This window comes from Centrocercus urophasianus, unplaced genomic scaffold (assembly GCF_019232065.1).
Source record: "Centrocercus urophasianus isolate 14NV4802_14NV808 unplaced genomic scaffold, USGS_Curo_1.0 seq_15, whole genome shotgun sequence".
NCBI classification, from domain to species: Eukaryota; Metazoa; Chordata; class Aves; order Galliformes; family Phasianidae; genus Centrocercus; species Centrocercus urophasianus.
The window spans coordinates 34,608,904-34,631,278 of record NW_024884697.1 but is presented as its reverse complement, the minus strand read 5'-3'; the positions used below and the strand labels follow the sequence as shown (position 1 = coordinate 34,631,278).

Sequence of the window (22,375 nt, the reverse complement as noted above, 5' to 3'; positions counted from 1 at the left end):
ATACGGTGCCTAACCTGTACAAGTAGAGTAAGCAGGTAGAATGATGTCATATGCTTGACTTCCTTTTGCTGCCAGATCAGACAAGAACAAAGGAATTAGGAAGACACACTGAAATTAAAAGGAGGGAAATCCCTCTCCCTGCTAACGTTTATTTGCATTTGGTTGTGAAGGCATGGAGATGAAAAACATGAAGGCAGTACACCAGATGAGGAGCTTTATTCAAGCAATTGTAGCATGTCATGTTTTGCCTGTACATAACCATAGCTGTGAATTTGTGTGAGAACCTGATTTTTTTTTTTCATCTAGGCTTATCAAATACGAACAGAATTCCAGAATATGATACAACCCAAAACATACAGGACTTAGAATAAGAAAACATTGCAGTTGTTATAACCAGTGGCAATCTTACAGTGATTTCGTTTGCTCTGTGGGACAAGAAAATTTACCTTTTAAATATAAAACAAGCAGAACAGATACCAACATGAAATGCTCTGTATTTGCCATACAAGGAGAGATTTGTGATTGCATCAGTCTCCAGAGAGTAGCTGGAAAGTATCCGAGCGTGATGACTAAACAGAAACTGATCTGTTGTTTGCTGGTTGGCACGAACAAGTATTGCCAAAGCTAGGAATCCAGAAGACAAAAACAAGTAGTAGTAATCCACTTCTAGGCATGTATTACAACACAATCAAAGAGCAATATCTCCCAGAAACAGAAGTAAACTAACTAAACAATGGTTTTAGAGTGAGGGCATTTCATCTTAACTGTTCAGAATGCGGTGCTAGGGATGGGCCTGTTATTAACACAGCACTTCCTTCCTTTTCTAATTTGCCATTCTAACCCACTCTGGAGATCACTGTTTTCAACACAAGCTGAAATTCCTGAGTCCCAAAAATGCATGAGTGTCTCACAGTGCCAAGCACTGCAGCACTCACATACTAAAAGGACGGTCAGGGTTATTGCAATGCACCAGGCAAAGTATCATCTAATGTCATTTTTAATTTCAACATTTCTGAGGTCTGTGGGCACATTTTACGATGAAGGATTGTTTTGTAGTTACTCTAAGCAATGTCACAAAGCAATGGCATGCATCCCTCATGAGAGCAGGCTGGCCATGAGAGGTGCACTGGCTCCTTGCTTTTTGAAGGGTTTACCACAGGACTCCCACTACAGGGCATTATGAGAAGCAGCCCATCCACTTGTCACTATTTAATATAGCCCCTTTAGTAAGGCGCTGACAGTGCATGGACAGAATAAATCAATGGGAGAACTACATTTACTCCTAGAAGCTCTTAAGATTTTACTTCTTTGATCAATAAGCATCTCAAGTAGAAAATACACCCTGACATAAAGATAGTAGGATCTAAGTATTGACTTATGAAAAGTGCAAATAAAGAAGTTAAGAACCACTAAGGCAGCAACTGTGCAAACCCTCCTTTCCTTTTGCTTGCTATTTTCATTCACAATATCCGTCCAGTTCAAATCCTTCGCATCAGCTGAACAGTAACTTTCACTAGAGAAGTGAGACCAAACATCCATTAGAGAGAGGGGACATCAGTATTATATGAACACAACACTGCTGGTAAACTCCCAGTCTTGAGCCTTGGTTCCACGTTCATAGAACTGGCAAGTGTGGTTCAACAGCAGCTGCTTCTCCCTTCTCAGTTCTTGCAGGCTGCCAGACAGGTCTGCAGAACCAAAGCTGCATTTTCATGGGTCCCCACTCATTCTATGTTCTCCAGGGTGTATGATGGCATAATTTAAAGTAACCTTTCTGAACCTGATTTTGCACCTTCAAGTCATCTTTCAGCAGATCATGCTCAGATAGGTTCCAAAACTTGTAATATGAAGAAAAACATAACCTCAATCTTTACCAAGTCTTTTTAAAATCAGGCCACTCCTCACCCACGCCCAGTAATTTCAAGGGGTCCTTTATTTCAGATTGTTCAAGTTTCAAATTATGTAATTTATTATATGTAAGAATAATTTTCAGATATGACAGTAAGAAGGTTTTAGCTTTGTGGTTTTTCATATTTCCCAGCTGTTTTCTTATAACAGTTTTCAGTACACATTTGTCTTCTATTGATCCATTCCAGCTAATATGGATTTTGACTTTTCCTACTTGGCATGAGTGTTTTATCAATGCCTAAAAAGTTCTTATGTTCTTATTTGACTCTTGGTATTAATTTATCACATAACTATCTCCCTTTAAATGCACTCTGACAACTATTTGGGAACTTCAGCTGCAGCAGCGCATTGGGAAAATTAAGAATCACAACTGGTACAGTATTTCTTAATATCTTTTCAAAGAAGTCTCGTAACTACAAATTCCAAATAAAGTATTAGTACAACACTTGACAATGTCATGTTACTTGATGTTAAAACTGCTGTGTCCTTTTCAGTGTTGGCTCCTGCCTTACTACAGTTTTCCTTGGGTTCAGAATAAGTAATTCTATTTGATCAAGCCAGGTAAACTCAATGAGCTTATCAGATGAGAAAAATCCAGTCAATCAGTAAAATGCCTGTACAGTGAAATAGTACTGATGGCACTCAAGTATTTTTAAGTGCTTTCCTCTTCTTTTTCCATTAAGAAACTGCCTAATCAGGCTTTTGTGTAGTTTCCTGTCTGAAAAGGAAAAAAACATTTTTCCTACACCTTGAATCCCAAGTCTGTTGACCTTTCAGAATGGAGCATGGTTAACTTGAAGGGTGTACAGTTCAGTTTAACAGTTTCAACTGCTCAAAAAAGATGTGAATTTAGATTTATGACAGTCCATCAGACATTCAGCAATAGATGAAAAAGTAGTTATTAATCTCTTCAATCCTCTCTACTTAGATTTCTTCTAAGTCAGTATCCTAGAGTCTGAATTCAGTTACCAGCTATAACAGGGACTGTGAGTTCAGTATCTGCCCCTTACTGGTTGGGAGGCAGGATACAAACAATTGCTACAGCAGACTGGGAAAGATCATCGCAATAGTAATATTCATCATTCTTTGTTGTGATACTTTCAGCAAGATTAGAATCAAAAACAAATGTCAATAAATGAAAAAAGTTCCTCTTAAGAAACTGTTCTCAAAAAACAAAACAAAACAAAACAACAAAACAAAAAACCCACATTCCTAGACTGGGAAGAATTGGGTATCAGTGCTATGAAAGAGCTGGTAAAGCAAGCAAGCAAAGGGTATGATGTGTCTCTTTTCCTATACAGGGGGATCTCAGGCAAGGAAGGTTTCCTGTGGTATTTGTTTCTTAATGAGGAAAACTAGCCAACAGCAGGAAGAAACATAATCCCCTTACTGACCACTCTGTAGCTGCATCAGGCCATGCTGCACATCTGGAGGCACACAGCAGAGGAAAGTAGAAGCTATTTTTCCTCATTTACCTTTCAGCATCCTCTTATTGATTAAATAATCAAACTTCCAAGCTGTCCAACATAGGAGAGTGCCCAGCTACTCCCTGCAGTCAGACATTTCAGGGCTGTGGAACATGCCAATCAATGGACAGCTTTGGCCAACTTTAGTAAGCTAGGAAGTCTCACAGAAACTAATCAAAATACCTCAGCTTGAAATAAATTTGTTGAAATAGTCTAAAACAAATTGAGATTTTTAAACAGATTACAGTATCTTTTTTTCTAAGCCAAAAATATTTCCCACCTGTCTTTGTAGTAATGGTGACTGTTCCATTCTGTCTCTTAAAGCCAGCTCAGTAGAAGAAACATTCCAGATTCTCCAGGGTTCTCAGAATTGTCTCATTGGCTGATGTGAGCACTGAGAACACAGGAATTAAAGAATATATCTCAAAGAAAAAGCCTAAATTCAGTACATGGCTACAACACTGAGATAGAACAGGTTGATCCTAAACAAAGCAAAAATCTCCCCTCTGTTAAGCTTGTACAACAACTGGTGCCAAAGATCTTAGTCTTTACTGTTAGCTCTTGATACAACAGTGATTGTCTTCATTGAATGATGCATTCTGACAAGTCAGGAAAGAAATCCCATCCTTTGATGTGAGGATTAACAAAACCATAACTGAATATTTCCTTTAAAAGGAGTATATTTTGGTCAAGATTTAAATAGGTTAGCACTATGCCTGAAAACCCATTCAAAGTTAGTTGAACTCAGCTCTTTAACAAGGCAAAAAACTGGTATTTCACAGAAGGAAAAAATCCACCTACAAAGTCAGTCACCTCAGAAGAGCTCTGGATTAAGCGATTAGCATTGCTGGAAAGGCACTCTAGCAGCCCCACCAAGAACTGGTTAATTTAACACAGGCACCTTCAGTTTTTCATACTTCTCCTTTTCCCTCCACACACACACACACAAAAAAAAAAAAAAAGAAAATGGAGGCTGCCTGCTCCACTTTTCTTGTTCCCCTACTTCACCATTCATCCCACTTATCTGCTTTCAGCTTCTGGAGATTTTCATTTATTTTCAAGCAGGCCTTCCACTCCTCTTACCTTCTGTAAACTGATACCAACATTTTCTGAGGCTCCAGCCATCTTCTATGACTACTTAACACTTTGCAAGACTTCTCTTTCTTTCATTTTGCTTTGAATCTAGTGCAGAAATGAAATTTTGTAGGTTTCAAGAGCTTAAATTAAGTACTTAGAACAAATAAAAGTATCAGGATAGAAAGGCTTAGGGATTTCTGTTTACTACCACATCAAAAATATGCCTGTCCATAACATGTATTATCAGAGAACTGTGTGTTAAGTCAAGGTAATACTCAGTTACTTACCTGTCTCAAGAGACTACTCAATGCAATTCATCATTAGACCTTGAAATTCTATGCAGATCCACTGAAAGCCAGTAACCACTCCCAAGTCTTCAGAGCTAGTTACATTCAGTTCCAAGTTCTAAACATCTAGAAATAGTTGAATAGAGTTTCCTTGCCTACCTGGTCACAACTTCTGACCTATAGCTTATAGTTCATAACTGTAATCCAATAACACTGCATCCAAAAACAACTCTTAACAGAGATAATTATGACTGCATTTAAGTTTTTGGACTTTCTTAGATATTTCAGCAAGTAATAAAATTTCATAAGTATCTCAAGTATTCATAGTAACAGCAAAACTGTGAGCAGCTAATTAAAACTGCTTTAGTAAAGCGTTTGTACTCACATACTACAATGAAAGTAGTCCCACATGCTATCCTTATCAAAGTTTACACTGAGTAGGTGCGTTCAAGGTTGCAAACACTCTTTGCAACCAGACTTACATGCTAGGAGTCTGGTATTACCTATTCATTACTAGATGTACTTTGTCAACTTGCTCTCTTGAACCCTTCTCATATATGTATATATACAGACATACAAACTAGTCAATCTTGATAAACTTCAAAGGCAAGATTTTTAAAAACTCAATACACAAGTATTAGTACTACATTACTCAAGTAACACTCGGCTCAAGTACAGAAAAATCAAGTGCTATTTGTGCTTTCTCACATATTTAAACCAAGTAAAGTCCAGATATTGTCTGTAAAAGTGATTTTTCCGTAACAGTTGTACTTTGCCTGGCAAGAACGAACAGCTCAAGTCTCACATAAACCAGTCTCAATCAATCATTTGTTCACTCATCTAGGAAGCTAGCTTCCATAAATTCATGCTCAACTTGAACATTTACTCTCAAATTCTACCATCCCAGCCTTTTAGATGCACAGTCCAATCAAGTGTTTTCAAACTTTAAGAAACAAGTATTCCAGATAACACCCTAGGTCAATAGATAATATTAAGGAAACAGGCTTTCAGGTGACTGTTGTTTTACTATTCATGCAATTAAACTGTTACTGCTAAGAAAAGTGACTGACTGAAGGCCATCCTTTCCTTCCCTTCAAGGAAGTATCAATCTTAGTATAGGAGGGTCTATAAACAACTGCCATAATGATCTGTACTACAGTCTTTGTAGCGTTTTATAACATTTGCCTGAGACATTAGGTTGTTAAATGTGTTGTAATACATGTGTCAGAAGTAGGATTTTTAAGAATTATACTCAGGTTCATGCTCATATTATCAGACATGATATCTTGCTGAACAGACTCGATCTCCAACTCAAGTCCAGTCAAGCTGCAGCTTAAACAGCAAAGCTCCCAGTCAGGCTTTGTCACCTAGTTTCATTGGCCTTACGAGCACTAACTTCTGAGAACTCCTTTTAAAGTAACATTTTGTTAATAGCAGCCAAATATTTTGTTTATTTTTAAGTACAAAAACCCAGCTTTCTTACCCTCTCCCAAGTTTTCAGTAGTTAATTGTTTTAGTTTCGCAAGTGAATTAAGAGTTGGCATCAACATGACTTTGTTAGTTTTGTATTTAACAGAAGTCACACAACATCCCTATTACAGAATACTTTTTTTTTTTTGCATGCAGCTCATTAACGCATGTCTGCAGACTGCTTCACTGTGGTCAAATTCATGCAGTGTTTACCCAAGTTCACGTTGCTGCAGCTATCCACAAAGCAGAGAATGCTCTGCTCTGATGGGAAGACACGTTCTGGAACAGCTAAGGAAGCAGATAGCTCTGGAGAACTTACCAAGCCTAATACTGATTCCTATCTTGAACACAGGGGCTCAACTTCACTTCTCCTAATATTGTATCACCTACATGACTGACTTATATAGTGAATGTATTTGGAGGCAATTTTTAAAAAACTGACCTGTTTTTAATTTTTGGCAAGCCTCACTTAAGTTGGGTGTAATATTGGAGTGTTTACTTAAGTGTTGCTATATTGACACAGTCATGAATTTTAGAATCAGAGCAAGGCTCTGTGCAGTCATGTAGCATTGTCTTCACTAGTGAGGAAAACACCCTTTTTTTTTTTTTAACATAGTTGTATGCATGATGGGCAGAGCACACCAATGTTAACTTCAGAGAGAGTTTATAAACCAGTTTAAGCAGAAAGGAAATAAAAGCATCAGGACCAGTCTGTAGCAAAGCCATCTATTATTTCAGAGAAAATAGATACCAGATGAAGGCATTTCTTACATGTCAGACTGATTAGTAAGTACTACTCCTGTTGTGCACTGTAACATACTCACACCATTCAGTGCATTTATATGCAATACTAATACTACCCTTCAGAAAAAGGAAGGCCAAGAAATACTCTATTTTGTCATAGACATCACCTTTACTGTTTTTCCAAGCAAGACAACTTAAGTAAAAAATCCAGAGCACAAAACACTTTGAAGTTTTAACTACCGCCATTTGTGATCATTCTGTGATGGTAATTTATACACTATTTCTGAAATCCCTCCTCCCAGAGCTTTAAGTGGGCTTCAAAAAGCATTACAAGTAAAAGAGCAAGTCAAGAGTAAGTTCAGTTTTGTCTAGTATTCCCAAATTCACAATTGTGTCTGGCAAGTTTCTTACCTTCCACATAATGATTCCAAGTCAGAAGCAGTTCTAATTAATGCCAATTCATTTTTCCCCACACAAGCCTTGAAACACAAGAAAAACTTATGCTCATTTTTTTTTTTTTTTTTTTTTTTAATAATGCTGTCTTGGTGCATAAATGTATTAATGCAGATTAAGAGTTTCCCCATGCAACTGGTTTAGGTGGCTACCAGATCGACAAGGGCTAAATTTGCTCCAGTTTTCTAATGATATTCTGAGAGGCAAAATAAATGCACACTCCAACTGTTTCAGCTGGAAGTCAAATGCCTCAACGTTTAACAGCAGGCTAATGAAGCATTCCCTTCCTACTAATGGGGTACTCTAAATACTGCTGCTTGCCAGAAAAAAAAAAAGCTTAAAAAAAAAAAAAAATACCGTAACTATTAGCTAATAAAAAAAAAAAAAAAAAAAAAAAAAGCTGTTTTCAATTTTCAGGAAGGGGAAATAGAATCAACAGTTCAACAGTACACATGAAAAGCTTGCATCTTTTCACTGACTTATTCACTTCACAATCACTGACAAGACTGATGTACATGTTTCTGCACCTGCACTTGTAAAAGCAGATAAAATATTTAATAGGTAATTTACAATGTATTTTACCAGCTTGGCATACAGGATGAACAGAATATATCAAAGTAGTTGACAGTTACAGGTTTGTGGAGGCCCTGCAAAAATATTACTTCATTTATCTGCTAATTAAAAAAAAAAAAAAAAAAAAAAAAAATCAATGTGCATTTTAGAAGTGATACAATTCAATCTAGCACAAAATACAAAGAGCTGCAAAAATGTATACCATTCCAACAACAACGTATATAAGTTATTAAATAATGATCTGATTTAAAAGAATATAAATGAAGCCTTTAAGTAGGTCTTTTCTACATGCATATTATTCCTCATTAAAGAAAAATATGTAAAAAGGCCATTGGTAATTGCTTTGTTAACCACTGTAGAAAATGCCAATTCTCTGGTCACAGACGCCACTAGTTTAGCACTTAAGGTCTCTGCAGTGTTAAATGTGATTACTTTTAAATACTGTTAACTCTATTACTCCATTGGTAAAGAACGCGTGACTTGGAATATGGCAGTCTTCATATTGAGAGGGCAGTGATGCACAGTTTTGTCACTATCCAGAAGAACAGCACCCTCCACTGCTCTGTACTTGTGGTTCATCATCAATGATCTGTACACCTCGCCTCGCTGTTCCTGACTGACTGGATCCATTGCCTCTTGCTCTTTCATCCACTTGAGCAGTTTCTATCATTCCTGCAAATATAGTTTATTAGATGAAATGTATTAGCATTCCATTCTATTATGACATAAGACCTTAAGATCTTAATCTATCTGAGTTACATGCACAAAGTTCAGCAAGACCAATTCGCTCAACTATGCACAAGTAAACACTCTGGAATCTCAAGGTGCAGACGAGAGAAAAATCTTAAGTCTTTTTCCTAGAGCATAAAACATATAGAAATTCCTGTTGACTTAAATGCTCTGATGTTCTGGAGTTACTGACCTTCAAAAGCTAGATTTACCCAACCATATTAGAAACATTTGGTCAACTAAAACCGCACACACAACCATGGAGGTGAAGTCCTGCTATAAGAATGCTACAAATAGGATAGCTTCCCTGTGTGGTGTTTTATCCTGGATTCAGTATTCTTTATCATCTGCTTCATCTGTACAGTTTCAAGTTTATGAACTGTAATTGACATCATCTGACAATATATTTGAGATATGTTGAAACAGACTATGAAGTAGACAGCAGTGAGAGCAATCACACTAAGCTTGATCTGAAGTTACTTAAAGCATGTTGAGTGAAACAGAATGCTCAGGACTCCAACAGAGCAAGAAAGATGTTCTTGAAGTACAGCATGAGTTTCCATCCACACATCAAGTTCACATAGCTGATCCAATACAGAAGTGGACTGAAGTACACTCAGAGGAACAGTTCTTCTCAATTATTTAAATCAAGGGTTGTTCTTTTTTGTTTTTTTTTTTTTTAATAGGATTTGAAAACTCTGTGTCTAAGCTCCTCGTGAACAAATTAGATAGTACCTACTTTTACAGAGGTCAAGAAACAGTTCTTCAATTCCTTTATTCTGCTTAGCTGATGTATGATAATGTTTTGCTCCGACAGATTCAGCATACCTGTAAGAATGCAGATGCAGAAGAGTAAGTTGCATTGAAGAACTCAGTCTTTCTAAGCCACTTTACATGAAGTGGAAAGAGGAGAGCTTTCTGTTCTTAACTCTTAATTCACACATGCTGATTTAACAAAGGGAACTGTGGTTAAAATTGAGCCATTAAAAAAAATATTAGCTTAAGTTCATTTCTAGACATGACATGAGCTAGAAATGTTGACTTCTGTCAGAAACGATGTAAAACTAAAGTTACACTTTGATCATTAAGGACACTCCAAAATTAAGATAGTAACAGAACACTCTGTAGAAGCCAGCCAGCCACAGCTAGTTATGCTTGCCAGTTGTTAGAAGCATCACAAATTTATTACTCCAACATAATTCTGCAATGACTGCTTCTATTAATAATTAGTGTGACTTACGTTTCTGCTTCTTGCACTGAAACATGTCTCTCTTTTTCCAAGTCTATTTTGTTACCTGTTGAGAACAAGTTAATATTTCATGTCTTCATACTCCTAAGTTAACAAAAGTCACAATCACTGTACTTCATCTTTTTTTCCCCCTCCTACAAGCAGCTTCAATAAAAACAGATTCTTACTCAAGTCTATTCAGACAATAACATCATTTAGAAGACCCCTTTCAGTCAAACATTTAGAAACCATGAGCTTCTGCAGCCTGATTAAGATAGCTGAGTACCTTGATTAGTTAAAAAAGAAAAGCAATGGCTTTTACTAGGCAAAAATCTTGTTTTCAAAGAGTATCCACATACCTATCCTCCTGAAAGTGTTTAAATCAGATCTAATGATTAAATTTTAGTATTTACATGCATTTGTAAAAAATCATTGAAATATCCAAGTTTTAGTCTTATCCCCACACCTAAGCATTTAATTTTGAAAGCAGACAACTACTGAGTCTGTGCCACTGCAAATAGGTCATAAAGAAAAAACAAGGAGTCAAGGTACTTGCCAGAAGGATCTGACACATTTGATATATCTTTCTTCATTCAACTATGAATTTTGCAACTTGTCTTAACCATGCGCTTCAGCCATAGTGCATCACTAAGCTTTTCCCAAATTAACTCTCATTTCCTCCTATTGCAATCCCTTGAAACTTCTAGCTCCAAATGAGATTTTAATTGCCAAATTCACTTAAGATTCATCCTTTCATATGCACAAGCTGTTACAGTAGTGTTTAGAAGACAATATCAAAAGAAACATTTGCAATTCAGTCACTAGAATCACATGTTAAAGAGTACTTACCTACTATACATAAACAGATTTCATTGCCCAGCATTTTTCTTAATTCCTTAACCCAGTTTTTTACCTGCATAAAGAACAGAGGTAAGTTTGATTTCTCATGACACCCTGCCAGTTTAGGCATTGTGGAAATGGCCCACATCCTTCTTTAACTGCTTAAGTCTAAGTTCAGAGCAACAGAGACTGACAGAACATTTCCTACTCCTCTAGAGGGAAGTCCTGCTGTTCTTGCCACAAACTCATCAGGACCAGACTCCTCAGGAAAGCATATCAGTTTTCAGCTGGGGCATCCTATGGAGCAACAGCATGACACAGGATTGGACAAAAACTCACCTGTTTCAACCTGATCAACTAATACTTTAAAGTAGTTAGTGATCAATTTTCACATTAAATGAAGACTAGGAAGTTCAAATATCTATTATCATCAAGAATGCAACGTTCTTGCTGCTGTGTACTGTGATTTCGAGTGTTCATAATCTGAAGCTTAACATCACTTAATATATTTGAGCAATTTGATTTATGCAGTAGAGAACAGTATATTATCACAAAAGTACTCATTCCATATTCATAGTCTGTCACACATTAATTCTCTGGTGTTCTTTGAATAACTCCACTAGATCTTTATAAAGAGTGGGCTTCAAAAAAAAAAATAAATAAATAAAGGTGCACACTTAAATTACATGACCTGATTCTGCAGACGTAATATTATCTGCACATGACATGGTCAGGTATTAATCCTATTATTCAGGCAAATTAAGCATTGGTGCTATCCCTAAAACAGAAGATTCCCCATGAGCGCACTCATATCATAGACTCCCTTCCAATCAGGACAGACTTTGCACAGAGGTAAAAATCTGTTTGGTACCTTCTGAAAAGAGTCCTCGTCTGTTATATCGTACACTAGGATAGCACCATTAGAGTCTCTGTAGTAGATCGGCCCCAGTGCGTGAAATCTTTCTTGTCCAGCTGTATCCTGCATTTTAAAAAACAACACTTTAGTATGTAACACTGTAACTTTAAGAGATCCCAATGACTTCTAACTCCTACTTTATTATGAAGTGCCTAACATTTAAGTTCAATCAAACAGAATATTTTCCTGAAAAATAACTTATCTAGGGAGGGAGTGCATAGTGGGGAGGACAGTGAGGAAAGCAAACATACCCATATTGCAAGGTTTACTCTTTTCCCACCAATATTCAGCTTCTTCGTAAGAAAGGATGCCTGGAAAGAAAAAACAGAGTTAAGTTTTCATACAAACATGTCTGTCTGACTTCAGGTTTATTTACTAATGAAAATATTTGAATCAACAGAAAACAGATTTCTGAATCTAAATACTCCCTGAGCCAGAAGGCTGGGTCAATACACTAAGCTGGTTAGTCATTTCACTACAGTTTGCCAGAAGTCTGTTCTAAATAAATTTGCCTTAAGCAAGTTGTTTCCTACATCTTTTGCTGTTGCTCTGAATGATTTAGGAGAGATAAGAAGGTTGAGTTCTGAATAAGGATAAGCCTAAGATGAACTTGAAACACTTCACAAGAGTAAGCAAAGCTACTGGGATTTTAAGGCTGCAGGCATTAGCACAACAGTTCAATACTAGTGAAACAGTAAAAATAAATCAAGTTTAGAGCTAGAATTCTCAAAACATTAGTATTTTGCAAGAAGTTCCTTCATCTGCATTTTTTTCCCCTGCTGAAATGAGCTCACAGCTCTCTTCATTTTATTCCTTCCCTCAGTATTCATTCAGATACCATTCCTGAAAGCCTCGTGTTAATGTTTCTCAAGTAATAACAGAACCAGAGGAAGGAGGGGAAGCAGTACACACACAAAAAGAAAGCAAGTGGTAGGGTGAAAAGTTTCAGAAGCAGCATACATGTTGCTCTACATATTCTACTACACTGTCTTCTGAAAACATTTGACATGACTAGTCCATACTGCAAGCTTAGCCTGATTTCTGTAACTCAGGAAGATGCCTGCTCTCAGAGCCTGCATGATGCAATTTTCAAATGTTATCCTTCTGCTACCCATTAGATAATTCACCAGCCAAAAAGAAGTATTAAAAATTGATATTAGTTCAGTAGATAGAACAGGCTTTGAAGCAGTCAATGCATTAAGAACCTATTAGCTCCATCCTGAAGATCAGGTTAACAAGCAACAGGTTAACAACAGACAATTCAATTGCCAAGATTAACTTCAGTTTGTTTCCCAAGTTTACCTGGTTCCCATTCAGTTTCACCTCAGCATACGTTTGGATATCAAGTACTGAGTGAATAAACATTCATCTTAGATCATTTTAGGCTGGCCTGTAGCTTCTCAGCACAATCCCTCTGTGTAAGAGCTCTAATCAGGCACTCAGCTGACTAAAAATCATGTGTATGTAGAAAGGGAAAACGTCATCGGCCAGGTCAGCTGCATGAACCAGTTTGCTGCTTAATTTACACCAGCATAAACTGCTGTTAAAAGTATCTTCCTCGAGTCCTTCCTGTGTTAAACTAATCTAGCATCAACTCTGGCATGAGTATGACTGAAGATGAGTCAGTAATTTCCCTCTGTGTTTTAAAAGAAGCCATACCCTCCCTGCAAAGTTCCCACAAAGTCTGGGAAAAAAGTGGAGCAGATCCAGAAAGACAGAACACAGGAAAGAAAAACACCCTGAGACTTTCCAAGCGCAGGCAGAAAGGAACTAATCTTGACCATTGTGTTGAACACACCTAGGGTTTAAAACCCCTTCAGTCTGCAGTATGGTGGTGGAAATCAACTTCAGGAAGAGTTCCAGAGAGCAAGTTTGAAGTATTTAAAACACTGGTCTACTTGTAACAAAGAGCTTGACAGCAGAGCTGCAAGTCTTAAACATCAGGGCAAGTTGTACAGAAGTTCTTTTGCAGCTTTCACTCATCTGTTCCTAAGGATCATAAAATCAGTGTCTAGTCTCATAATTTGTTCCACAGCATCAGTTTAAAAGTTGTAAGCTCAGACATTTTAATAGACCAACACCTGGATCATATTAAGAAAAGTTATGAGCTAGCCATACTGAATCAAGCTTACCTGCCAACATTTTATTGATCCACTGCACTAAAACATTTGATATTCTACTGTACATCTCAGAGGAAAAGCTGTTCAGAGCACTGTTTGCTTTGGTCACTGTAATAAAGCTCAACTCTGCCCAGTTGATGCAAGATTGGCAAAAAAAAAAAAAAAAAAAAAAAAAAACAACACTCTAGAACCACATCTATGGACCTCTGGAAAGAAAAAATCTTCACTGAAAAAGGATTTGCATTAAAAACCACAAAAAAAAACAAAAAAAAAAACAAAAAAACAATATTCATGAGGTTAAGTCATCATGGCTTTGGACACTGACCCAGTAAGGATAGCTGTGCTGTTTAGTTGCCTGACATATCAAATATTAAGATAGGTTTTCATCTCACAGATAAGGCATTGTGGTTTCTTTTTCCTGTTTTGTTTTATAGTAACACATCCCACAGGTCACCATAGTTTTGGATTAAACATTATCTTTTAGCACTGAAAATAGAGCATTTCCTTTTCTATAGATCCAAACATTAGAAGGCCAATACTCCCAGACAAGTCTTTTAGTGCTTCCTGCAAGAAGTGACATGAGTCAGCAGCAAGGCCATTTAGGATTGACTACTGTATTTGCACTCCACACCAAAACTTGATGAATTTGTACTGTTTTAGATAACAGTCCAATCAAATCCTAGACTCCTAAGCAAAGTGATGATAGTCTATATCAGATACCCTGATTAGAATGAAGTTTATATATAAACTTGCTTGTTAACAAGGCTGATAGTCATAGCTAATAATGAGCCGAATGCTGTGAGAAACAGTCAATACTATATTACACTTTAAATGCCTCATTCCTCTAATGTATTTATATACTTGAAGAATACTGTTTGCAGGTCCTATTCTTAAATTAAAAGCTATAGGTAAGTCTGGCATAATTAGCATCAGTAACGTGTATTTTAAAAGCTACAGAGCCATACACTCCAAAGACAAAACAGCTAATATTTGACATTCTGTAGTTATACCCACACACATTTCCATTGGTCTCATGGAAGAGCAAGGTTATTGCTCTCCATCCATTCTGAAATTAGAGATCAAAAAGCTAAAGATCAAAGGAGCAGCAGGACTTAAGTTTTTAGAAATCTGGGGAGTCCAACGAGTAAAGAGAATCTTCACTACCGACTGTGAGTTCTCCTGTCCAACCCAGCTCTGAGGTGAGGGAAAGCATCAGCTACCAAGTGTGGAAGCCTTTGGAAGCAATGCCATGCAGACAGCATTATATGACTGCACACTGAAGAGGATCAACATGTGTTCTCATCTCCTGAGAATTTACCCGATTGAGTAATAGGGAGTTAAGTGTCAGTCATGACTTAATTTATAATCAGCGACTCCTTTCCACATTCTTTTCATTATTATGGCAATTCATTTTAGCTCTGACTTCCAAAAAACAAGTGTATGGGACTACAGTTAATTCCAAGATAAGTAATCTCAAGCAGCTCTTTGAAGTAAACTAACCTTGGTGTTTTGACTCAAGTGCCTTATGACTAGTGTGAAGAATGCTCATATGCTTAGAAGGAAAGAATAATGCAATTATGAGCACTAAAATATCAGTCTCTTTATGCGCTCCTAGAAAAACTTTGTTCTTTTAATTCTCTTTTAAGAGCTCAGTACCACATGTGCGTGATGCCATGCTGGGAGCTGACAAGAACACAAGGAAGACTCAGCTGGAAAAGATGCACTTGAAAGTCTCTAGAATATAGCAGGTTTACATCATCTGCCCCTTAACTGCTTTATACCAGGCATACAAACACTACCTGCAGCCCTGGACTTCCTTGTACTGCTTTTTCTAAGCTGTCTTATACACGCAAGACAACTTTTCCTGGTTACATGAGTCCAAAGCACTGAGGATCAGTACATACCACTAGCACCATCTTGTCAGTGGCTTAGTACACCAAAGCTGTATTTATCCTGAGTAATTAACAGATAGTACCCATCCACATTTTAAAAAAAGATAACAGGTTTTATTATCACTTGGTTTCATCTTACAGCTTAGAATCCTTTTAAGAAGAAAATACTGACCTCCATATTTTGATCAATGGGAACCAATTCCAACCAGTCCTAACAGAAGGTTATGGATTGTCACCTTTGTCAAGAAAGAAAAGCCGCAACAAAAACAAGGCTACCTTTCCTACGTTTTCCTTCAGCAGATCAAAGGCTGCCTTAATTTCAATCTGCATATCACTGGTATCTGATGTAAATGACTCCAAGCTAACAGAACTCCAGTAACATGCCCTGCAGCCTCCTAATCTTGATAGAAGCAAGTCCCAGTTTACTATTGCCTTCTAACCAGCAGATGGAAAAAGAGCAGGAGGGGAGAGAGAGACAGCTCCCTTTCAATAAAGCATTCTGTTACCTACAAATAGGTGACTTTCCCCACTGCTAGTACATCACCAACCTTCACAATAGGATACTGCAAAGTACAGACTTGCACAGCGCTAGAAGACTCACACTGACCAGCTGAAGGTCTTCCTGTGCTCTCTCAAATCACTGTGGCCCCACTGCAGGAAGCCCCAGCCAACTGGGGGCAACCCAACCTACAATACTTCAGAAAGTTGTCGTCTCACCATGTTTTTGCTGCAAAAAGGTTGGCATGAAGTACAACAGCACCTCTACCTCAGCACTCCCTGCTAAATCAGATTACAGTGGATTGCGAGGCCCTCTTTCCACTGACCAGTAATTTGTTTCTATATGGCTCATCACTGTGGCTCCTTTGCCGAATAGGAATCCAATATTTATCTAATTTTGGCTTAGTTGGAACAGAAAGCTATTTGCTTCAATACTTCGAACTGACGCCACAAAGCAAAGTCACTTTATCAAATTAAGCCCTTAAAAAATTCTTACAAAAATGTCACTGTTTTGTTAGCCTCTTTTTTTTTTTTTTTTTTTTTTTAAATGAATGTTTTCATTAGGTTTGGTAACTCCTTCCACTGCCATTCTTCTACAACTGCAAGATGCAGAAAAACAAGAATGATGATTCACAAGCGCACAGCACATACAGTAAGATTCAACAACTGACACCGCATTTAACAATCAATAAGACACAGAACTAAGGAGGTTCCAGAACAAAAGTAAGCAGGGTGAATTAAGACACACTGCAACTAGTTAAAATATACAGAGAGCAACTAGAAACCTAATCACAGCAGAGGGACAGAACTTCAACATCACATGTGAGCATGTGCTCCCCTTCCTTTACAAGGAACTTCCATTCCCCACAGGCAGCCTCAAGCAAAAGCTCTGGGCTGTAGCATCTAGACAGACATTTTACTGTCAGTGTTTTGGGGCCACTTGTATTTCCATTTTATGATGCCTGTGACCCAGCTCACTTTTGGTTTCTAATTTTAGGCTTTCCGCTGCAGATTTTAAGAGACAACAAAACCAGAGCTATATCACGTGACAAGCTATTCTTTTTACACAGGATATCAGAATTCAGCTATACACAATCACTGCAGCACACTTCTAAACACGTTTGCTCAACCCTAACTACACTTCTGGTGGTACAGCAACAGAAGTTACAACTGCAGCTCTGACATCTACCAACTGCTGATTGCTTTTGTAGTGTGCCTCTGTAGCAATCAGATCTACCATTAGCTTGCCATGCATCACACTCAGTAGACCTACTAATAGCTACATCTAACAGCCCATGTATGAGCACAGGCAAATGAACTGCAAAATATTTTCAGTTGCCTAAAATAAATACGGAGCAACAGTACCTGTCGATGAAATATTAAGCATACTGTTTCCAATGCGCCTCTAACACGTCCTTTCTTTATAAAGTTTCAGGATTACACACTCCAAGATATCCAGCCTGCTGGAATCTCCCCCAAGATATGCATGAATAGCACGCAGCCACCCCGAGGCACCACCATTTACCCTGTATTTCACAGGACTTCAAAAGCGGTTCAGAACCCACTTGGTGGCAAGGTTTGTTTCTTTATTTATGAGAAAACATAGCGAGCACAGCATACACTGCAGTGCTAAAATCACATACATGCCCATGATGGGTAGAAAAGATGCCATGCAGCTGCAAATGAAGAGGCTAAGCATGCAGAGAGGGCTCAAGAGACACGTGCTGATTGTACAATCCACAACATGAAACTCAAAACACATTTTCCAAGGCCAAGTAGAACACATGTGCGTTTTGTTGTGTGGGATGCAAACCGCTCAGCACTGGCAGGCAGCGACAAACACTGCTTTCCAGTGGGCACCCATCACCCTTCCACCAGTGCGATTTCGCTGCTCAGATGTTTGTAAGTTCAGCAATAACTCGGGCTAAAATTCAGGGAGATTACACGAGGGCCTCGTGAATCTTGTCAGTTATTAAATCATAAGCCTTAATCTCACTTATGATGAGACCCACTTGTCTGCTGGCACTGAGGTAACTCAGGCACCGCGTCTGCCAAGCAGAGGAAGGCTGTCATTACCAGAAACGCAGCACACACGTAGCACTCAGTCACCAGCCTACCGCCGACGATCACAACAGCAGCCACGCTACTTTAAAGCCGCGCTTCCGCATCCCAAGACGCGAAGGAACATATACACGAACACGCTTAGGCAAGAGCCACCAAACGGAAAGCGAGACCCCGAAGCACCGCCTTCCGCTACGGCCGAAGAGAAGAAGCTCAACAGCAGCCCCCAGCATCGCCCCTCAGGGGAAGGACAGCCGCGCCGCCCTCCCTCCCCTCCCCCCCAGCCCCGCGCTGCCTCCCGCCCGGCCCGCACCTGCAGCGTGGTGATGTGCTTGTCGTTGAACTTGTTCTCGCAGTAGCGCAGCACCAGGGAGGTTTTCCCCACGCAGCCCTCCCCGAGAAGCACCACCTTGAAGGAGAAGCTGCGACCACCGGCCGCCGCGCCGGTCCCCGCCGCCATCCGCGTCCCGCCGCCCGCCGGGGCCGTCTCACATCCACCGCCCCGCTCTGCGGCCGCGGGGCGCCGCCGCCCGCAGGGAGGAGGAGCGCAAGGAACAGGCGGGAGGAGGCGCCGCGGAGACGACAGACAGACACAACCACAAACACCTTCCCGCAGCAAGCGGCCCCGCTGCCCCTAATGGCGTCTTCTTCCTCCTACGTCACGCACCGCCCGGTCACGCGCCGCGTCGCCGCCAATGGGAGGGGCGGGAGCGGCGGCGGCGAGAGGCCACGCCCCCCCTTTGCTCGTGGGCGGGGGCAATCCGCCGCGAAGGCGGGGCATGGCGGGCGGGGTGCGCTGTGCCGCCCGGCTCCGGCTGCGGCGGTGTCGTGTGGGGAGGTGAAGGGGCCGAGCAGTCCCCTGGGTGCCCTGTAAATCGGAGCGATGAGGCACTCGGGGTTTACCAATAGATTACCTTATCCAGAAATACAGTGTTGGAAGGGAAACAAAGCCAACAAAGCCACGCAAGGTTCGTGCGCACATGTGATTTGTGCTTAAATGTCTCCTCGAGGCTTTCCACCTGTGGTAAAACCATGGTGCTGTGAGTGAGAAGATAAAACCTCTGTCAACAGGTGATAAGCATGCCTTTTGATCTGCCCACTGCCAGCAGCTCCATCCGTACAAACTATTGGTACTTAAATATTTGTCTGCCCATGAACAGTCAGTAACTAAATGCTTTGAAACAGAGATGTGGGAACAGACAGTGAAAAAGGCAGAAGAAAAACACGTGCAGAATGGCCTGGTTGGAAGGATCCTCAAGGATCATGAATCTCCAAGCCCTCTGCCACAGGCAGGCCACCAACCTTTAGATCTAGTACTAGACCAGGCTGCCCAGGGCCCCATCCAACCTGGCTTTGAACACGTCCAGGGACGGGGCATCCACAGCTTCTCTGGGCAGCCTGTGCCAGCATCTCACCGCTCTCATAGTAAAGATCTTCCCCCTGACATCCAACCTAAATCTTCCCTCCTTCAACTTTAAACCATTCCCTCGTCCTATCACTATCTACCCAAGTAAAAAGTTGATTCCCTTCCTGCTTATAATCCCTTTTTAAATACTGCTTTTTAAATGCTGCAGTGAGGTCTCCCTGCAGCCTTCTCCAGGTTGATCAGCTTCTTCAGCCTGTCTTCACGGGGAAGGTTCTGCAGCCCTCTGATCATCTTTGTGGCCCTCCTCTGGCCCCTCTCTAGCAGCTCCCAGTTCTTCTGTAGAACTCCTTGATTGCTGGGCTCCTTCCTGGAATCAGAGAATGTTTTGGGTTGGAAGGGACCTTAAAGATCATCCAGTTCCAACCCCTCTGTGGTGGGCAGGAACACCTCCCGCTGGGTCAGGCTGCCCAGGCCGCATCCATCCTGGCTCTGAGCATCTCCAGGATTGGGGAGATGCCCACTCTCCTCTGGGCAGCTCACGAACCTGTATTTCTCCAGCAGCATCTCATACATCCAAGAACCGGGTAACTGTCTTGTAAAATTGAATATCCTTCCTAAATTAAAAGCATTCTGCACATAGCAATCCAAACTGCTGCAATGTAACTCCTCTCTAGTGATCATTTAGTGGTAAGAAAAGTAATGCTTATGAAAAGACATCACAGTGCAATTTCCTTTGTCAGATAAGACTAATGCTCTGTTGTGTGAGAATGAATAGAGGAAAGAACGGAGAGCACTTCCAGGAGAACAAAGATCAAATTTCCTGGAGCAAGAAGCCTCATTAATGAGCAGCATTGCATCCACATAGAAAATGGATTTGTTTTCCCCTGATGTAAGCGAAGGAAACAGGACAAGGTGAAAAATCAATGCAGTCAAAATCTCTAAGACTATCTTTTCTTTAAACGCATTCCTAGTTTTATCAGCAATTGGTTGTTTCAGCAAGTTAGGATAAAAATACTGTGTTGCTGGAAAGTGACACTGACTTCTGTCAATCCTGCCTTCCATGTCTGAGCTGTACAACTGCCCAGCACATCAGTAAGTCTTCTAGGCCAAACGGATGAAGAAGTGAGATCTGCTTGGATGAAGGTTGCACAGACAGTGGAAGTCGATGCTTGAGGGCATGAGCTGCTGGCACAGCTCCACAAGAGTCATCAGGGAGAGTCACTGCACCAAGTCCATGAGCTGACGTTCCTGACCACAACTGTGAGCACTGCTTTTCTAACAGAGCACAGCTTAGCATAAGACACCATCTGGAGTTAGTTCTGTCAGAGTGCATTTCTCCAACAGACTTGCACCATGCTGCACAGCCAGAAGAGGCATCTTCCCACTGATGATAAGCACTTTCAAGTTACTACTTGGTTCCATCATTACTATTTTCCTCTCTCTTGTCTGGAACCTGTGGTTACAGATGCGCTTGTATAGCAAAAACTATAATATCCAAAATTTCAGCCACCAGTACTAAATGAAATTAAAAGGCCGATATGGCTGAGAACAGAAAATTCTGTATGAGCTATAAAAAGTGTCACATTTCACTCTAATCTGACATGTGCGATACTAAAATCCGCAAATCTAAATATCTGTGATGGTTATCAATTTATTTTTATAGTGGTAATTAAATTTGGAAGTCCTTGTTTTATTTCAGAATATTTGAGAACGCCTTTTTTTCCACTTAATATGGTGTGCTTCCCCTTTTTACCTAGCTTCCTAAAAATACTTCTACAAAACTTCTGCTTTAATTTTTCTTCCATATTGATCTTTTCATACCATTTTTCAAAACTCTTAAAGAAGCTATTTTTACAAGGCAATCTATTTTGTAGATAACTTACAGCCCTGTATTCCTTCATCACTGCCCTTGAGATTCAGGATATCTGCTGCTGCAGACAGGGCTGGCAGTCAACAGATGTGTTTGAAAATGGAGCTTGTAGCTCACTGGCCCTGAGGCAATAGCACTGTGATAGTGGTTTTGTAGTGAAGCAGTCAGACACAAAGTAGTGCTTTTGTTGCGTGAGCTCCAGGACTACAGATGCCCTGCACAGTGAGGATGTAGCTGATAGCCCCTTGGGTTGGAGTTCTTTTCATCTAACTTGTGGACACCTGCATGGAGTCAGGTTAATTCTCTTCAATCTGTTTGAAGAGGAATGCAGCTGACTTGGCAGCATGTGTTTTTCCCCCGCAGCTTCAGTGGAAGAGCTGTCACCAGTGCTATGTACAAGAGGACAATCACTTCCCAACCCTATTGCCTGCACTATTTCTGATGCAGGCCAGGATGCTGTTGGTTGTCTTGGCCTCTTGGGCACACTTCTAGCTCACATTCGGATGGCTGTTGACCAGCACCACCAGGTCCTTCTCTGCTGAGCAGCTTTCCAGCTGCTCTTCCCCAATCCCATACCAGGGCATGGAGTTGTTACGGCCCAAGTGCAGTGTCCGGTACTGAACCTTGCTGAACATCAAACAATTGGACATGGTCCTTTGATCCAGTCTATCATGACCCCTATGTAGAACCTATCCCAGATATTACGGTACCAAAACTGATTGCACCATTGTGTGTATTGCCACTACTTTTTGTAGTTTACACTACTTTACACAATCCTTTGCTTCAGGTCATCTTTGAGAATGCAAATCATGTACTTAATTATAAAATTTTACATGTCTCAATTCCAGTGTAAAATAAAGTGTATTTAGTAGCTGTG

General features: G+C 40.0%; 1 protein-coding gene across 2 annotated transcripts; it reads right to left on the bottom strand.

Annotated features, from left to right (window-relative positions):
• Window positions 1–201: 201 nt before the first annotated feature.
• RAB21 (RAB21, member RAS oncogene family) lies at window positions 202–18,737 on the bottom strand. 2 transcript variants are annotated; one of them, XR_006168352.1, is made up of 8 exons: window positions 18,576–18,729; window positions 11,943–12,002; window positions 11,647–11,754; window positions 10,785–10,848; window positions 9,948–10,002; window positions 9,447–9,535; window positions 4,458–8,650; window positions 202–3,768 (listed from the first exon to the last, which is right to left on the bottom strand). XR_006168352.1 is itself a non-coding variant. In XM_042815990.1 (7 exons), exons 1-7 carry the CDS (start codon window positions 18,720–18,722, stop codon window positions 8,511–8,513), a joined length of 663 nt encoding a protein of 220 aa, XP_042671924.1. In that variant the 5' UTR covers window positions 18,723–18,737; the 3' UTR covers window positions 202–8,510. The 2 variants fall into 2 exon arrangements, 1 of the variants encoding a protein (XP_042671924.1); XM_042815990.1 differs by having other exon boundaries at window positions 202–8,650; window positions 18,576–18,737.
• Between the last annotated feature and the right edge of the window lie 3,638 nt (window positions 18,738–22,375).

What these genes read in the sequence shown, in the direction of transcription:
- RAB21 (XM_042815990.1), bottom strand. Translation starts at nt 18,722, where the DNA reads ATGGCGGCGGGGACCGGCGCGGCGGCCGGTGGTCGCAGCTTCTCCTTC. An exon ending in AGCACATCACCACGCTGCAG is followed by an intron (nt 12,003 to 18,575) that starts GTGCGGGCCGGG and finishes TTTTCTTTCCAG; the next exon opens with GCATCCTTTCTTACGAAGAA. An exon ending in GAGTAAACCTTGCAATATGG is followed by an intron (nt 11,755 to 11,942) that starts GTATGTTTGCTT and finishes TTTAAAATGCAG; the next exon opens with GATACAGCTGGACAAGAAAG.